Source organism: Protomyctophum bolini (genome assembly GCF_963924005.1).
Source record: "Protomyctophum bolini genome assembly, chromosome: 17".
Taxonomy (NCBI): Eukaryota; Metazoa; Chordata; class Actinopteri; order Myctophiformes; family Myctophidae; genus Protomyctophum; species Protomyctophum bolini.
The window spans coordinates 13,965,290-13,985,654 of record NC_137878.1 but is presented as its reverse complement, the minus strand read 5'-3'; the positions used below and the strand labels follow the sequence as shown (position 1 = coordinate 13,985,654).

The 20,365-nt window shown below is 41.3% G+C and overlaps 1 protein-coding gene across 1 annotated transcript; it reads right to left on the bottom strand.

Annotated features, from left to right (window-relative positions):
• Window positions 1–8,128: 8,128 nt before the first annotated feature.
• On the bottom strand, window positions 8,129–13,900 carry LOC308331611 (zinc finger protein 516-like; the record flags this gene model as incomplete). Its single annotated transcript, XM_080787096.1, has 4 exons — window positions 8,129–8,635; window positions 9,239–9,303; window positions 9,543–10,859; window positions 12,505–13,900. 4 exons carry the CDS (start codon window positions 13,898–13,900, stop codon window positions 8,585–8,587), a joined length of 2,829 nt encoding a protein of 942 aa, XP_080643222.1. The 3' UTR covers window positions 8,129–8,584.
• Window positions 13,901–20,365: the final 6,465 nt, after the last annotated feature.

Sequence of the window (20,365 nt, the reverse complement as noted above, 5' to 3'; positions counted from 1 at the left end):
GTTTTTTTAAGTGTTAAACCTAAAGCAATAAGGCGTTCGTAACACCTTTTTCGTTTGCAGGGTTAGTGTTTACTTTCCTGTTGGCGCAGCTATGTCATGTAGACACGTCAATATGATTGGTTGGAGTTGGCACGCCCAGACAGTGATAGACATAGTCCCATCCAATCAACTGCCAAGTAGCTTGAATGGAAGTACGTTGTGAAACAAATGTGAAGCAAGCATCTTCCATCGTGGCGGAGGTTAGATTATAGACCCATGTGTCAAAAAAGGAGTTTACCCATGGGATCAGAGATGGAGGACTGTTTACATTGTTCTCCATGTTCATATTCATGCAACTCCAACCTTTAATAGGATTGCCTGTCTCGAAATGGCTGCACAGATGCTAAGTGACATTGCGAAGCTGCACTAACGTTGTTAGTTACCTGGGCTCATATAAACAGTACAGCAGGTGTCTGGCAGCAGATGGGAGACATTAATTTAAGGAACATCGAACTTCTCTAGACATTATGGAGTAGCAGTTGGATTGAATCAATCAAAGGGACATTTCTGGGTCTTTCTAAGGCCTGTAACCTTTGGTGTACGGTCAGCGTGGTTATCTACTAACAGAATTTGATACAAGTGAATCCATTATATCATTTCACCAAACAATGTTTGTGGGAAATGAAAATCAGTTTTTCCCCAGAGGGTTCTGCTTCTCTGGCACTGAGACATTTTGGGATAAGCATTATTAATTTTAATTTTTGAATTGTTTTACTGAAACATGACATGTTGGCACAGTGCAAGTTTCAGAACAATATTCTGAAAAGAAAAACAAAAAATAAATAAAAAATAAATAAACATAATTGTTAAGTTTAGAATTTTGCATCTAATTCCCAAGGCCTGCAGCCATTACAAATGAGCATCAACATGTTGGATATGATGCGTCATCGTGGCCAAAGGCAAAATGGCAGTGTAAATACAGGTTAACCTGACCATCAACGGGTTGCTGATAATGCCATGCATGGTCTCCAAGACAACCAGGAGCTTACCACAGGGATTTACTGATCTGATCCAATTCCGAGGCTCACAAGTACCGAACACACACTAACAGCAAAAGTATCTGCACTTTCAAAACCGTTTGGATGAGATAAGGAAGGGGGAAAACAAACATTTGTAATGTGTATATTCCTTGTTTATGTTCTGTTCAATGTCATCTCTAGCTGCACCTTTAAGTTTTTATAAACCCAAGACTTTTGTATGCATCTTAAACTAAGAACCCGTTTTAAGTGGTTTTATTATATTTGTAATGTTTGGTAAAGTCCACTGTAAATAAGTCACTAATGTGTAAATATAGTAGAAATAGGCGACAGAAAACATACTTTCAATCCCTTTGTCTCTTTGTAATTAATTAATTTATACTTTGTGCAACGCGATGTGAGCTTGTAAGTCGGCTAATTTTGGTGTAAATGTGTAAATCAGGTTTAATGTGGTGATGTGGTCGTTACTTTCTTCTGCTATTTGTTTACTTCATCCTCATTTTTGCTGATCTAAAGTTTGGACTGTTAGTCATTTGACCCCGTTGCCGGACAGGTATTACAGTTAGGCATGGCATGCCCTCTGGCTGAAACACATTGCATTGCATCTGAGCTACAAAATGAAATGCAATCTAAAATGCCGTTTTAATCGGGGGAAATGTAGGATACCGTTTCCCTACTTCTTCCAATGCTAGTGGGCCAAATCTATGGGAGTTTTCTTAGAATGTTTTGAATAAAAGTATTACATATTCAATGAAACTATAGGCATCCAACTTTTTTTGTACATGTGATGCATTAGGGCATTTGGAGGGGGGATATTATACTAATAGATCAGTCAGCAAAATGTTGCACTGTATAATTTCTCATCAGTATGGCACATGGTGCAATTTCTCCAATTTACTTCACACTTACTTGACATTCACACACCAATGGCAGAGGAAACCATCCAAGGCAACTAGTTAGGTTCAGTGTCTTGCTCAAGGACACATAAGCCAGGGGAGTGGCGGAACCTGGAACCTATTGATTGATTCCAAGATTACCACACTATACCTCCACTAATCAGCAACCTTTCAGTAAGCAATTATCAGAATATAGAGCTATTTCACTTATTTTAACCTTTAGGTCTTTAAAAGTTGTTAAGCACATTCATTGCGACCGTCGCGGTTAACTATGAAACCTTGCGTTTTGGCACCTAACTCACATTTCCTCTCACTCTGTCATGACACTCACAATTCCCGTCACTCACCCCAGGCAAGCCCCCAGGTCATCGTGACATCACATGACATCAGCCCTATGACATCAACTAGAGTTCAAACTAGAGTTCTCAACAGGATCGAAAAGTAAAGCCCGGCCCTACCTGGGCCCTCATCAAACCCTGTACATTCAATACACTTCCCCCACTGCCACCCTTAGGGCCGATTCATACTAACTGGGCCCTCATCAAACCCTGTACATTCAATACACTCAGGAGCTGACCTGTTCTGACATTCCACATCTTGATCTGACCTATCACACCCTGTACACTCCATATATGGCCAGTGCACGCGACCTTCGCCCTCGGCTTCTCGACTTCAGGCGTCTTACTTGTATAATTATGTGACCCATAAGATTGGTTTGAGATACATGTTCATTTTTCCGCTTTTTACAGATCATGAAAGTACATGTATACAAGCTTTCAAATGTCATTCATTGAAATCGAAACATATTTGATTTCTAGCACCACCCAGAGCCTGGTAATGCACCTGGTAAAAATAAATATAGGCCACGCACGCGCAATGCTCAAACATTTTGTTTTGTATGAAAAACAGTCCTTGGGCTAAAAACAGCCATAGCCATCAATGTGATGAGGTCATCCACAGTTGGGCAGGTGGCTAAAGAAAAATACCACCAGTTCGATTTATCTTACATTTGTTTATCTCCCATTAACCTGGTGTAATATTTCATTGTGTGATGTGATTCATAATCTGTTAAAAATATAGGCCTATTTGACTTTGATCTCAAATAAGTCAGATCGATCGAGGTGCAACTGCGGTTGATCTTGTTATAGAATAGAAATCTATCCGTTTTGTCCTCGTTTTCCACAAATAGGCTACATTAATACTAGTGGCTGTAGGGCCAATAGGCCTATGCCTTTCTATGCCAGAGAATACGGTTCAATGCGCTCACACTTGACTTGTTTTACTCACTGTGACACTGTTTGTTGATGTTGATTGATAACTGACTCTTGATGTGGTTTATGGCAGGATCGAGTTGTGAGTAGTTAGATCTCACTGTCAGGGTACTAACGTATAATTTGTTTTTCTCTTCAAAATAAATTTGAGAAAACACCTAAAACTTAAAATGAAATAACAGAACACAGGCCTGTTTTTTGTTATTCTGAATGTCTGTAAACATTGGAAATCAACGCCTGTTTGGTCAGGGTAGCGGCAGCGTCTAGTAAACAGATCTAATGAACAGATTTAAGACTTCCGGTGGACGATCTCTTCAAAAATAAGAGTACCCTCTAGAGTGTGGAAAAAAAGTTTAATTTGCACATTAAAACTACAAATTAAGCATTTAAATTATGCTATATGATGCTATAAGACACACATTATGTTTCTGTGTAAAAATAAGTAATTAAATAATAATAATAATAATATTAAAGTTATCTAAATGGATAAATGCTATTCACTGGAGTGCATGGACTTTATAAAGTGGACACTGGACAAAAAGACGGCTCCGCGAGGCAACTATCTGGACATACCCACGTGTTCAGGGAGATGTCCTCTACCACACCCCACTCTCCGCTAAGCGGGAGAGGTGTAAAATTCACAGCAGCAGAGCTTCTGGGGTCAATGCTCAAAACAGTACCGTTTCCGGACCCAGAATGGACACTGGACAAAAGACGGCTCCGCGAGGCAACTATCTGGACATACCCACGCGTTCGGGGAGAAGCTGCTATTTAATTGAGGTGCACAGTTGCACACATCAGAAAAGGAGAAAACCACTGTCAAAGTTTCGAAATAAAATGGGGGCAAATTAAGAAAACAATAACAGGCCCCAGACAAACAACTAATTAAGTAAAACAAGCGCAGGTTCCAGGTTCAAAATAAACAAATAATTAAATAACAAGTTTTTATTCTTTCAATCTGCGCTGTGTGTGTACCATAGACGCATAGAGACTGTAAAGTGTAGTCGTTGGCACACTCAGCTGTGGCCTAATTAGAGGGAACTATGGTGCCATTTTCCAAGACGACCTGTGGGGGCAACATTTAGTCAAGAATATTAAATCAAAAGATATGGCTCCTACAGTGGCAATGAACATGATCAGACCTGGTGGGTTGTATAGAACTTATATTATACCTCTGGCACAACACTTATTTGAGACTAAAGTCAAATTATTTATTTTGTTTAGTGAGAGATAATAATACAAATAATACAAGTTATTATGATCAAAGTTTCATTGGTCTGTATAAGAGAGAGTGAGGAGAGATTCATAGCAACATAAACTAATACCAATCAAACATCTAATCCTTGCAAATTGTGGCTAGGATCACGCCACAGTTCTAGGGCAGGCAAGTAAAATAAGCAATAAATTAGATGTGTCAAATCGTTGAACATTCCCCATCCTCAGACGTCAAATGCAATTTTTATAATTGCAGTCTTGCACTTCACCAGGAGAGGTCACTGTAACTGAAGCTTCAAGTAATGAGCTTCATTACCAGCTCCATAGCTCTAATGACTTTGCATTAATAATGCAAAGGCATTAGAGCTATATGGATCAGAGCTAACCAGAGCCATTTGCCCATCACTACACAACTGCAACAACAGATACATTTTTAACCAAAACAATGTACAAAAGTAGTGAAAATAATAAAGCAGGTTAACTTTGACTCACTGCTGAGTGTGTTATATATCTGAGATCTACTAAAGGAATTTAATAAATAAACTTGCCTTTTTCTCAATGACATCAATGACTGGATGACCTGGATGTGACGTCATGCACAAGAAGATAACCCTCAAACCCAAGACAGTGCATGATAGTTGTCAAATGATTCTTGTAGCTTTGGGTCACCTCTTAATAATTCAAGAGGGTGCCCAGTGATATCCTTTGGGCATTTTTAGTTATTAGCCCCTTAAACACAAAACCTCCCACCCAAAATAGTGTTATGGTATTTCATGCAAAATACTTGGTCTAAATGCATCAACTTTGATTTCTACAGTGTTTATGCATGTGGATATGCACGTACAATTTAACTCTGAGTGTACAAATGTTATGTTCCATTTGTACACTCTCAGAGTTACAGACCCTGAGAGACCCAATTAGTTACAAACTATAATTTAGCTGGGGACCCCCTGGAACTCCCTCAAGGACCCCTGGGGGTCCCCAGAGTCCACTTTGCGAACCATTGGGCTATTGTAGGTTAAACCATGCAAAAAAGTATAGTATGATGTTAAACCATGTAAAAGGGCCAGTATATTAGTGTATTGTTGAACCATCTCAAAACCATGTATGATCTTAAATCATAGCACATTTAAAAAAATATATTATGTGCAATTTGGATAACAGGTGTTACGCAGGACATTAAGTGATTTGCAACGAGCACTTCTAAACTTGGACACATCAATCGTGTCCAAGTTTAGAAGTGCTCGTTGCAAATCAGTCCAGAGTCCAGAGTCCCTCTTTTTTTTACTATTTTATAACATTTTAAAATAGTTCAACTAGTCACATTGTGAGCTTGTAGATCAGCTATTTTAACTATTCTAAAATATTTTAAAATACCGGTATTAAAAAATAGCAAATATTATGTTTAGGGATAAGGGGTGGCGCATAATAGGGCCCAAACCAAATTCTGATATACCTCACATATTAGTCACACACGCACACACGCACATTGACATGTATGTCAATGATGACAAATGTACCACAGTTAATGTGAATATTTCAGAAGTTTTATTTGCATAGCTCTAGTAGACAACATAGTCGGCAAAAATAGCAATTTAGTTAACAATTGTATTGCTCTGAACTATCACATTCACACAATTACAAAAAACAACCGGAGCACAAGCTCCCGGCCGTTTCACTGTAGTGCAGACTGCACCAATATCCTAACAGGTGACAGGGTGACCCAATAATTAAGAGAAAATGTCTCATAATTGAGTGGTCACAAGTTTGATACCTCATACCCGTGTCAATCCCTGATTAATGGATTAAGCTAACTTGCTCCAGGGTTGCCGGTCCTGGCTAACCTTGCATTTAAACCCTTGTGGTAAAATGAGTATATTATGCATGTAAGTATCGGAAAGAAAAGGTCACATTTTATGTACATTTCCTACAATATTCCTATAAATGTCAAGTGCAGAGTTCCCACTCCTGGAGAAAAAAACAACAACAATAAAATAAAACTATGTTTTACAATACAAAAACATTGTTTTACACACAAACGGTTGAAAAACAATTGAAATCAATACTTAAATAATAAATAATGGAATTTACTGTATCTCCCATGTGACTTTCTGAATCGAATTGATGGCTTCTCTATTGGTAAGTGCATAGGCCATTTTCCATTCGGAGGCAAATGCATTAAATTGAGTGGTAATAAAACAGCAACATGTTGAACATAAAACATATACAAACATAAAACACATAAAAAAGTTATTCTACCTATCTACAAAAGGAATTTGAAACTGTCAACTATCTTTACAGTCTTTGCAAATGAAAGAGTTTCCCTGACATCAGTGGATTGAGTGTGAACTCTTCTACATTTTCTAACTAAGGATAATGATGAAATTGGTATGTTGCCATTACTTTCTAAAATTGAAGATTAGTGTCACACCATTCATTGCAATAGCATTATTTTTAATAATAATAATTGGTTGTGCGAGGAGGACTGCAATAAAGTCAAAAAGAAAATATTATAAACCCACATTCATTCTTCATATAGCGGTAATTATGACACATGCAAATAATGGAAGAAAACATGTACCTAAACAAAGTTGTTTCAATTGCTTTTTCTATTGTTTTCTCTTTCTTTTTTTCCATCAATTGCCTTTCCTAGTTTGATTATGGATTATAAATTGACTCCAAATGGCATGGTAAACTTTTAACGAGGTATTTGCAAATTTGTATCAATTCAGTGGACAGAATGCCACAGATCTGCTTCTTCCCTGGCACCAACTGTAGATCAGTCCTCAAAGACCCACATAAATCTGAGAGTGTACAAATAGAACCAATATGAACCTACAGTATGAAATGGCATTTAAAAACAGGACATGCTAAATTGCTAATTGTGATGACATCATGTTAACATGATATTGTAAAGACTCTTTCTTTCAAGTTCCCAGTAACTTTTAAGAGCAACATACACCGGCAGTGAGTATGATGTTTAACCCATTTTAATAATGAGCAGAAAGGCAGTGGAACGGAAATCTCTTAAATAGTTCCAGAAAACAGAGGGGGATATTCCAAATGCCATTAGTCACAACTAATTGGCTATCAGATTGTTATTATTTTTAATGTTTTTAATTTGTGGACTTCAGATAAATGCAGCCTTGGCACAATACATGGTACTTTAAATATAGGCCTTGTTTGCCAAATATTAACTGAGAGCCATGGACAAGTTAACTTCACTGCTATCCCAGAACAAACATGTGAAAACATACAAGTCCTTCATACTCTACCCCTTCAACACAGATTGTAGGATGTGTTTGGTAGTCACCCTAAACCAAACAACTTTCGCATACTGTAGATGAGGGGGAAAAAAAATATAGCAAAAATGTAATGATATGCAAACAAACAAACATTCAAATAAAGGTGGAGTGAAAGGTAGCCTACTACAACAACTGTCAACTGACTATGTTTTTCAACTTTTAGAGTAGAATATTCGGCTAGACTATGAGTCTGCATGTCTCATGGACATTTCTATGGTCAAATGCTCACTTATTTACTGTGAAAGTCTCCCATAGGCCAGTCCTTCCAACTACCAGCTACTCAACGAGGGTGAAAAGATCTGCTCCTTTGGAACAGTGGTTCCCAAACTATTTAGTTCGACCCAAAAGAGAAATTTGACGATCTGGGACGCAAACTAGTGAAAATAGACAATCTACAATCTTGCCACGATGTGACGCGTTGCTATTTTCACTACTTATTTTTTTAATTTATGGAATTTATTTGATTTGATATTGTTTATTTTAAATGTATTTAGCAAAATATTTGAATTGTTTTTATGAAATTGTGAATTGTCAATCCTTTGAAATAATAATAATTAAAACAAAATGCAGGAAAACTAAAAAAATAAAAGGTCTGTGACCCACAAATGGGTCCTGTTTTTGCGAACCAGTGCTTCAGACAAACATCCACCAGTGTGTTGCAATATGCAACATGTAGCACATTTAACAAACAATTAGTGGAAACAGTAGCATACCGTAGTCCAAGTCCAAACAACCTTCTAGGTTTTTGTGGAATTACAAAGTTCCGGCTCATTGGTTTGCATACATAGTGCCTCTGTCCTCCTCAAGTAGTTATGGCTGACTCCTTTAACAGCCACAGGCTCTTTGTACGACTGACGCATGCGTTACAGGACTGCATTTCTTCACATTCCTTTCTGGAGAGACCCTGAGGATGAAGTGGAGTGGCTGTCCACCTGCACAAGTATGAAGAAATGGGTTAGATATGACGTGCATGTGTGTGTGTGTGTGTGTGTGTGTGTGTGTGTGTGTGTGTGTGTGTGTGTGCGTGTGTGCGTGCGTGCACATGGTGTGTTCTTTTTTTGTAGTTTTAAATGTACAGTACACATTATCATATGGTGTTTGTACTTTGTGATGATACACTTTTATTATACACAATATCTATTTTGGATTTGATAGAATGCTATGTAGACAGCTGTCAGGTTCATTGACCTGGCATCATATAGTTTGTATAGTTTCAATTACAAATGTATGTATTATAATTTTTTATCAAAAAGAAGTTTAAACTAATTATAGGTTTACAATTTAGGCATTTAACATTGCTTACTGTAATCGCTCCGAGTGTCTGCTAAATGCCTAAATCGTACTGTAAATTGATTTTTATATTTGATTTGTCTGTGCTTTCCTGTTCTAGACCTGCTCTAACTGTATGCGTTTCACCCATTCCTTTACACTGGTAGTCGATTTTAGTTGATTGCGGTTCTGTATGTGATTGTGGCACATTGTACAGAGTTTGATGAAAACATCACTCTTGATTAAATTAAGAGATTAATAATTACCTGTTTGGAAGCTTCAGAGGAGGAATGGACTTCACTTCCAAAATTTCCATTCAACTGCAACATTGCTGTACAAATGAGGTAAAGCATTATATTGAAGTTCAAATGAACATTAATACATACTTATCATTAGCTTTTCCTATTTCTTTTATTAATGATCTACAGAAAATAAATCACTGTCTGCCGGCTTTTCCTGTCCAAGCATGCCGCAATTATTCAATAGCTGGAGATCAAAGCATCACTCAGCAAATCACCGGATTACAATAAAATGAGAATAAAATGCCAAACTAAATTAGCTTTACCTTACCTTGTGGATCGAACCTGGGATCGACAAAGCCCCAGTGTTGGTACAGAGCAGCCAGGTCATGGGGACTGTAGTTTTTCAAGAGGCTCAAAATATCAATGTCCATTGGCATGTCTCCAGCTGACTCATTCTTTCCCTGAGCAAAAAGGACCGGATCTAAGTATGCTCTGCCACCATGCATCCCCCACATGCTCATGGCGGACCACACATCATGACCCTTAGGGACTGCAGAAGAGTCACGCGTCTGGCTATGAGGATGGCGATGGCTTCGATCCGCTGTCCCGTGAATTGGAGTCCTGCCGTAATTCCTGGCCAACATGAAGCCCAGGCCTTCCTGGGGAACCAGATTCCCTTCCACAGCGACTCGGTTGCCTCTGTGCTTAGGGCTGCTGCTTGCCGATTGGGTATTTGGAGCACTCTTGCTATGCGCCCGACTGCTCGACGAAGTGACTTGGTGCGCGTGGTTGGTGCCTTTACTACCCGTGTCCGTCGTTCGAGTTTGTTCCACGTATTTCTTCTTTTGAGGTAGCGGTGCTGTTCTCCCACTGGACAAGGAGCCGTCCACAAACGACTGCGAGTCCTTTGATTGAGTGCTGAGCTTTGACTTATTTGTGGACGCACCCGCGTGAGTCTTAGTCGCAGAGCGCTTGCTACCGCTACTGCTGCTGCTGTGAGATGAGGAAGACGGAGGTTGCGTGCGCTGACTTTTGGGAGCAGGCAGAGCCGGGCAATCCTTGCCCTCGAGGAAAGGTGGAGCCCTTGTGCGCCGCCAAAGGGCCCCACTAGTCCTTGATCCCTTGAAGTTAGGGCTCGGTGCCCACTTGGGTGCCAGGGAACTAGTACCATCCACTTTGTGTGCTACGCGCTGATGAATCCAGAGTACCTCTGGGTAATTGGTAGTGTGAGAACAGTACGGGCACTGGTGTCTCACGAGACCTGCGGTTTTCACCGGATGATCGCCGGCGCCATCTCCCTGACCTTCGGACAATGCTGACAAGTTGAGTAGATTAGCGGCCTCAACAGCGGCATCCCCCTGCCCCTTGACCTGGGCGCCCTTTGACTTTTCAGTTTGAATGCTCGACACTGACCTCTCCTGGCTGGTAGGACCTGTGTATGGATGTGTCTGGCTAAGCAGGGCACTCCTGTTCCTGAGGTAGTCCATGTACGAGGCTTTGGAATTTGTTTGACTAAGGTTATCCAAAATGGTGGTCTGCTTGCTGCGGGGACCCATGATGTCCTGGTGTTGACTGTGCACGTGAGACCAGAGAGAGGAGGCGTCGGCAGCGTGGAAGTCACAGTGCTCGCAGCGTTTCATTCCATCTGTGGGAGAGAGGAGGAGGGTGAACAATGGAACTGACGTGAGGCAAAACTGTTCCCATGAGAAATGAGAATATACTGCAACTCCTGCAGATTGAAAAAATTATAATCTCTTTATTTTATGTTGCTGAACCTTTTCATTTTCGGGCTTTCAAACCACCTCAACGTTTGAAACCATGTGACTTTTTACAGTATTTGTTGTAGCTGGTCGGCCGACCAGCTAAAACTAGATGTGATAGTGACCAACAAAAGATCCAAGGGTGATCGAGCCTTCGCGGTGGCTGCCCCCAGGCTCTGGAACAATTTGCCCTTTCATATCAGAGCTGCCCAGTCCATCATAACTTTTAACTTTGCTTAAGACGCACTTATTCTTTTAGTGTCAGTTGAGGTAGCCCTGTTCCCCTCACTAGTGCAACAGTCTGTTTGGTTGACCTGGTCATGTAAAATGTGCTAAATAAAGTTGAGTTGAGTTGAGTTTTAATTCAACAGACTACATTTTACAGCATTCATCAAAGCAAACAAATCTACCATAAATATATAAAACAGGTTTCCTTTCACTGGGGATAATACATGTTTAGTTTAGTATCATACTCATATAGCCTACTTGTAGCTGCTTGCTGATTGGGTGTTTGGCCGTACTACTATGCGTCAGGTTTTGGGAAAACATACTGTAGTACTACTATCACAAACTATCCAGCACTATTTTTGAGTGACCATAAACAAGCTAGAGTAAGCTATTCACAACATGTGTTCGAACCTCATGAATGCATAGTTATTTTTGTTCTGTGATAAACAAAACAAAAACAAAAGATTTAGATTTGAATTTTGAATTATTCACCTCTCATAAATATCAGTGAGGGTTACTTGAGATATTTTCTGATATTTATTTCAGAATACAGTGTCTCTTGAAAGTAATGTTTTAAGAGCTTTACTTAAAACTAGTAATCCTTAAAAAAAACGGCTTAAGGATTATTTGCACACTTAAATATTAGGCTACCAAGCAAAAAAGAACTACACACTAAAACAATGAATAAACTTCTTAATTTGTCTCTATATCCAAACCTCAAATGCTGTCAAGATGTAATTTCTCGCACAAACCACAAGAGGTCCCCCCTACCTTGATGTTAATTCACACTAGAATTTGATTTTTTTACGGTACACACTATTCATTCAATATAGAGCAAAAAGTGGTAGTTCTTCACCATAGTACACTGCTCTGATTCAAGTACTCAGTATTATAGTGTTGTTTGTTATGCAGTGGTGGTCTCAAGTACTGTACTTTAGTAACTTTACTGAAGTATCTATAATTTTCAATACTTCTACTTCTATTCCACTTCATCTCCAAGGCAAATACAGAACTTTTTACTCTACTACTAATTATTTGAATACGGTATGTTTCTATTTACTTTGTAGATTTAGATTATTATTACAAACCCACTTCAGCCCTATTTAAACTTTAGCTATTTGAAAATAGCTGATCTATAAGCTTGTAGTTCTGCTATTTTCAAAAGTTTTTTTTCATGTGTTATACATTTGAAACCTGTGACATTCTGCATAATAAGTATTATCAACATTGCAGTATGGATACATTCATTTAAGTAAGAAATGTGAATGCTTTTACTACCACTGTTGGTTATGTGAGTCTCACCTTCCTTGGCGTGGTTCCTGATGCTGTTCACTGGTTTGGTGGCAGACGAACCTTCTTTGACCGTCTGCTTCTGCAATGCCCCGTAAAAGGCATGTCCGAGGCCATTGAACATGATGCGGTCACTGCTGCGGTTGAGTATTTTTCTGCTGCCGCCCATGCTGTGAGTCAAGCTGTTTGATGCGTCGTGGCTCACCGTCACACCGCTCTTCTTCTTCTTGACGTTGCAACTAGACGCATCACTCTGCTTCCTCTTCCTGTCCTGCTTCAGTGGCATATACTCGCTCTTGTCTTTATCATATGCCACCTCGGTGTCGGCAAGTCTCTCCTCCCACCCCAGGTACTTCTCCGTGACTTCCACTAGTCGCCCCCTGGTAACCAACTGCCAGGCCTGGTAACTGCAAACCGGGTCCAGCTGAGGTATTCGCCCGCCCTGGCTCCTCTCCTCTGGACTTTCCCCGGACGTGACGTGTACGAGATTTAGGCTCTCCAAGAAATGAGTCTTGTCGATCTCTGCGTCGTCTAAATCCTGCTGGGGCTGGCTCTGAGGGCGGCCGTTGTTCTGTTTGTGCGAGCGTTCGTGTATTCGCAGGGCCTTGCGGTCGTGGAAGAAGTTACCGCATCCGGCGCACAGCTCATAGACACAGTCTTCGTTGGTCAGGGAGGCCGGGTCCTGGGGAACCCCGTTGATGGTGGCTGGCAGCCCGCCGTCCTTGCTGCTCCTCAGCTGGGCCTTGGCCTTGTGAATGCGCATATGGCTCTGCAGGAACCAGGCTTGGCGAAAGCGCCGACCGCAGATCCGGCAGCCGTGGTCCTGGGGTCCCCTGTGTCTCTTCATGTGTGCTTTCAGGAGCAGCGCCTTGGGGAAAACCTGGCTACATTGACTACAGGGAAAGGGCCCCGGTTTGGCCTCCTCCTTCAACTGCTGCGATGTTTGATCCGTATTAGCTGACGTCTCCTCCACGGCAGCCTCTACGTCTCTGGACTTGGCCTTTTTCTTGCAGGGCCCTTTCCTCGTCACCTTCCCGTTGACCTGAAGGCCCTCGTCTGACGTGCTCTCAGCGAATCCAGGAGAGCCATCGCAAGTCTCAGTGTCATCTTTCTGCCCGAGCTTCCCATCCCCCTCCTTGTCGGCCGAGCTCTGAGAGAGCAGGCCTAGCTTGTGGCTTCGGATGTGAGCCTTCAAACTGCCCTTCTGGGCCGTCCGGTGGTCACAGTATGGGCATTTGTACGGTTTCTCCCGCGTGTGCCTCCTCATGTGCTGGGACAGCGAGCTGAGGAGAGGGAAGCTACGGCCGCACACTCTGCACACATGGCCGGATGTGTCATCATCCTCCGGCTCACTCTTCACGACAGCTGTGCTTTTCTCTGACACACCCGCCTTCTGGTCTCCCTCCATTGTTAGGCCCCAGAGTGCGGGTATGGCTCAAATAGCACAGGTGTGCAATGAATCCTTAATTTTGCAACGTGCGTGTATTAAATGTCATCAAGTTCTGAAAACGGGAGTCACGGAGGAGTTAGAAACGGCTTTAGTATCCATCCCGGTGTCCGTGTATCATACTGTTGTTCGTGCTTGACCAGAAAACCTGGAAGACAAAAACAGATCAAACCGGATAAGTAATCAAAATTACTTTGACAAGGCAAGGCAAGTTTGTTTGCGTAGCACATTTCAACAGCAATGCAATTAAAAGTTTACATAAAACATTAAGCTTTAAGACAACATCACAACGGAAACTATGCTGTAACGTAGAATGTTTACACGTTTATTTTTTCAGTCAAGGGGTTGTATTCAGCCCACAGGAAACATTCACTATTGAAGAGAAACCGAATGTGTTCCTAATTTAATTAACAAGGAATGCAGTTGAATGCCCTATATCCAGTTGTAACACCATATTCACAAAGTACTGTACAGTATGTCTAAGAAAATGGATTTTGGTTGTGTGTTAAATAGCTCTATATTACACAGTATTTGCTCAGTAACATGGAGACACTCTCCCTGTCTCTACAGCTCATTTAGTAAACAGAAAATACAGGTCAGGATAGTAATTGCATCCAATCAAGAGAGAGAACTCACACAGGATACCAGGATAAACATGTGTCATTGGAAGTGATGACACAAATAAATGAGAATGAATTTGGAGCAATAAAAAAACTAAGCTGATAGGGGTTCTCTTTTGTGATTGAATTAGATTGGTGACTTAGGGGCGTACACAGGGCTACATACTTAGTTGTACGACAAATAGCAAAAATAACAGATCTAAGCACAGCAATAAGCTCACAACACGTCGCGGCGTCTGCTATTTTAGGTCGTTTTAAGGTAGTATTTAAAGGAGTTGGGAAGACAGGGATACCTCTGGTACTGAACAGACACTACAGTAATTATCACTATTGAGCTTGAACTTTTTAACAAAACAACAAAAAAGATAAACATTTAGTTTTAAACCAAAAGCACCGTTAAATCTGAAAGTCAGGCTTTTCAACTTCTAAAGTGGTGAATTATTGGCACCCTGTTGTACCGACAGTGAGAGTAGTTTTCACGTTTTTATTAAGGTCATGATTGTTCAGAGTGCTGACTGCTCAAATTCCCCCACCTCCAACCTCAACACACAGAGAGTGAGAGAGAGAGAGAGAGATTTAAGCCTGCTCATGGGACCAGGGAAAACAAGTACTGTTTCACAACATGTTCTGGACATTTCTCTCAAGTATTGAGTTCTCTTCTTTTCTCCCACTTTTGAGAGGGACACTAAAATGAATACATTGTGAGCATGACTTTGTCGCTACAACCCATTAAGACCTGAGGCCAATTCTACAAATGCCTTCTAAATCAGTAGTTCTCAATTCATAATTCTTTTCACTTTCCAAAACATTCTAAAACGTTCAAAAGTAGCAGATGTACAAGCTTGCAGCGTGGTAAGAAGTGACCCTCTGTGCGCTTATGAATCTGATATTTTTTTAATAGCAGATATAAAATTATTGCTCATGTTCATATTTTCCGGTGTTCCCAGCTCGTTTTTGCTACAAAGCATTTGTCTGATATTGACTTCATGCATTGCTTTGTTGAGACGAGGTCATTTATTTATTTGACGTTGCAAGAAACGAGCGAGTGTGAGAGATAGATTGTACAATTGTGTTACAAAGAATCTAGAATAGCCATTGTCCTTTGCTGGATGAGCGATGACTGTCCGTACGCATTAGAGCGTGGGTGAGTGTGTCTCCACACGAGTGTCCTTGGTTCTCTGTGCCTAAATTGAGTGTGTGAGGTGAAGCATGAAGAGATGTATTCATTCCTGCCCAATCAGGCTCAGCCCCCAGGGCCAGTCTACTCTAATTCACGATCAATATTCCATTATCAACCAACTTCATCTTACAAAACACGCAAACACACACACACACACACACACACACACACACACACACACACACACACACACACACACACACACACACACACACACACACACACACACACACACACACACACACACACACACACACACACACACACACACACACACACACACACACACACACAATGCATTTGTGAGAATTAATATGCAATAAGTGAAATGACTAGCCATGCTGTTGTATTGCAATATCACATTGTAAAGATTAAGTATGTGGCTTGAACCCATTAAGATCTGAGTGGTTGTCACGCTTACACAAAACTTTTCAAAAATGTTCAAAAGTAGCAGATGTACAAGCTCACAAAGTAAAGCGCTGCAAGCTTGTATATCTGCTGTTTTAGAATAGCCAACGCAAAGATCTAAAATAACTGATGCTTTGCCACTTTTAATGGGTTAAATGTCAGCCAGTAACACATTCCTCCGAATTCCTCCAAGATAAAAATAGCAAAACGGTGGGATTAAAATATATAAACATGGCCATTTGCAAAGCTTCAATCGTGAGGGAGAGTGCACCATGCTCTATAGCCCAGGCAGGCAGGCAGCCACAGGAAGAAAAAAAAATGGCTATTGTGTCGGCCGCACCAGAACTGTCACATCGCCTCATGTCTGGCCCTCCACCCCTCACTGGGGGGCCGAGATAGTTATTGTTGGAGTAAAGAGGCCCGGGCCTACGTGTCAGCGTCTTGGAATATATGTCTGGCCGAGGCTGAGGGGACACAAAGGACAACCCTCGTCTGCCAATGGGAAGAACCCGCGCCTTTGAATGTGAAAACTCACTGTGCACATCTGCAGAACTGAGAGAGAGAGAGAGAGAGAGAGAGAGAGAGATAGAGGTTGACTGTCTTTGGCATGACTTCCTAGGAGTGAGTGGTCTGTGCCACTGCGTCTATCATCTGTATCTGTGTTTGCATGTGTTATACACATGAAATACTATTATATACTCGTACTATAAAGTTCTGCATGGCATGCATGCCTGCTTGCACACATGTATGCATGTGTGTGCTTCCACTAAAGGCCAGAATGGGTGTTGTCCAGTGCAGTGGTGGATAAAATACTCACAATTTTTACTTAAGTAAAAGTATCAATACTGCAATGTAGAACTTACAAGTAAAGGTATTGGCATCAAAATGTACTTAAAGTGCCAAAAGTATTCATTATGCAGAATGTCCCAAATTACAATGCATCGCGCCGTGAGACGCATTGTGAGCTTGTAGATCTGTGAATTTATTATGGCCAAAGAATATATAGGGCTGAACTGAAGTGGGTACTGTATGTTTTGTAATAATAATCAAAGTTTTCAAATAAATGTAGTGGTAAAAGTACAATATAGGGATCCGAGATGTAGTGTAGTAGAGTCAAAGTACTGACAATTTGAAAAAATAAAAATAAAAATAAAAACGTCATCCTACAATCCAAATTGTACTTAAGTAAATGTAAATGTAAATGACAACACCACTGGTGTTGTCTAAAAAGGTGGGAGGGGCGAGCAGAGTTCTTCCAGAGATGGCAGGTGTTTGGTAGGCAGACGCTATCAGATTAGTGCATGGGCTGTGTGGCACGCCGTCTCCAATGTGGGGGGAGGACTGTACAGGAGAAACTGGAGGGTGGCAATTAAGGGGTTAAGGTTAAGGCGAACATAATGAGTTAACACAATGGGGATGAAGTCAGAGAGCTGAGGGCAACAGATGGGAATAAAGAGGCCATCAGAATGGAGTTGTGGCAGCTTCTACACTGTATAGTGCTTCTGTGTTTGTTGTGCAAAGCAACCCTGCGATACAGCCTGTATTGCTGTGGTTTTATATAACCAATTATATATAATAAATATATATGTACTTGTTTGCGTTTGCTTGGTGCTGTGTTTGATAATGGTATTAATCTTATGTAAAATTCCCTAAGCGTTCCAGTTCCCCCTTTGTGTGCTTCTATAATTTGCCAAATCTTCCCCACCTTGTCAGCTCTCATCCCACGACACACTGAAAAGCCCTGCAGAGGAGATCCGCAACGAGATGCAGATATCCAAACATGTTGCTCCGGGGGGGGGGGGGGGAGGCTCGCTCGTTTCTTTCAGAATCCCCCTCACACTCTCTCGCTCTCTTTCTAGCTCTTTTCTTTGGCAGATGAATAGCCATGTCCAGTCAGCTGTCCCCTCACATTGATTCAGCCTGACGTCCCAAACCAGCTCAGCACAAACTCCCTATGGTCAGGGTACTGGTGCTGAGAGGCTGTGTGTATGCACGTGCACGTCTCTGTATGTGTCTGAGCGCGTACGCACGTGCACACACACGAGTGTGTGTGTGGGTGCACGCACATACACACATATGCTTGCAGGGAAAATGTCTGTTTGAGAGTTCTATGTGTGCAATGTGTATCATTTGTGTGCTTTGTTGATGCACCAAAACGGTGGGTCTAATTCCCCAGCTGGGGGGGGACTGGAAATAGAAAATGCCCCTTAATTCATTAAGAGCTGAGGCCGATTCTACAAATGCCTTATAAATAAGTACGGTATAGTTCTCACACTTTTGAGATGTGATATGTTCAAACATAGCAGATGTACAAGCTCGCATATTGCATGAAGTGAGCTTGTATATCTGCTATTTTGAATAGCCAAAGCAAAAGAAAAAATCTAAAATGATGCAGAGACGCTTTCCCGGCTTTGACGGGTTAATTCACTTTGCATGCTTTTTCACTAAAGGCACACAAATGAGTTTAAATTGCCATTGTGAATCACTCCCTCAACACTCTCGAGACTAAACAGTAAGTCTGCTAATGGCTAATCTCGGCACTAAGAACCTGTACTATAATCACCGGCCGCGCTGCAAGTCTCTCTGAATAGCGTCTGCCAGAGATAGAGCCTCACACGGAATATGCTATCTGGCATACTGTGCGTGTATGCGCGTGCCTCCATGCTTGAGTGCACCATGTGTGTCTTGTTTGTGTGTGCGGTGCACGGGTGCGTCTGTGCTGAAGTCATCCAAATACAACCAGTAGCGAGCATGTGCCAGCATACCCCTGAGTGGAGGGAGCATGTGACCGTCCTTATGTCAGTGTTCCAGGCCATAGGCAGTAACTAAGCTTCATCTAGTAGGCTACCTTTCGATGATTTCATGCACAATAGTGGTCCTGCCTGTTTCTGCCAAATTATACAAACGAGAAACACAAATAAAAAGGTTTGCGGTATAAGCTCATCAGTTTAGTTATTTGACAATGAACCCAAGTGAAGAAATACACAGTAAATTGGTTACATACTGTAAATTAAATCTAATTTAAAAGTGATCATTTCAGTTGAATAGTAAAACGGTATCAGTTGCTCTCCACAACAATAAAATGTATAATAAAAATGAATTAGATACTGTAATGCATAATGTACGTATTAATTAACTGTATGTGTTGTGTGCAAAAGCTTAAACTAGTAAAACCGATGTTACTTAGTCAGTAATTGTGAGCTACCTGTAGATCAGCTGAGGTGGGAAGGAGATTTGGTGACTAGAGGTTAAGGAGAGGACCCGTGGAGGAGCCTCCCTTTATTCCCTCTACTCAGGGTTTGACACTAGGCTCGAAAGTACTTCACCATCAGGCAAGTAACAGGACATGTTCACGTGTGTACGTGTGTGTGAATAGTGGTTAGTGATGACATGCAAGCCTAATCAGTAACATACAGGGCCATGCAGAGGGCACTGAGAGGGGAGGGGCTCAATCCCCAGAAAAGGGCACATTTTGGGGTGGTCTTTTTCTGGGGTCTGTCCCTTGTGCCATTTCATGTCATTGGACAGTAAAATAAGCAATACGTTCTTATTAGAGAGACTGAGCACATTAAAAGTATAGGCCTAGTTATAAACAACAATTATGATAGTGGAATTACCATTATTTGTCAAATGTTTGTCTTGAATTGGCCCCCTACATAAGCCCTTATTGGCCCCCCACATAAGCCCTTATTGGCCCCTACACAGCGAAACGTGTCGTGCAAATAAAGCAATGAAGCAAAAAAATCTTGTCCTGAGCGTCTCTGGAGTGTGCGGTCCCTGGTCGACATTTCATGCCTTCTGCCTACCAGCACCTCCCCCACTTGGATGTGCACGAAAAGCTACCTGTGTATATATATATATATATATATATATATATATTTATTTATTTTTAGGGAAAGGGCACTTTGAGGCAAAAAGGCAGGGGCTCAAGCCCCCCTAGTGCCCCCTCTGCACGTGCCCGGTAACATATTTAATTACAACAAGTATCATACTCAACCGTGCACCCTGTGCGTTCCTGTTCAGTTTGTCTAGACGAGTCTCATTTAATGTTCAATGGAGGTGCCTGTTACACTCAGGCCTCAGTTAGAAAGCGAATGCAACCAAAATGTAGGGCCGGGCCCATGATCATTCAACTGTCTATCATACTTTTTCTCTCTCTGATAAATCATATGATAGGCCATTTCATGCACTTAGTGAAAGGGACAAACAAATGATAAA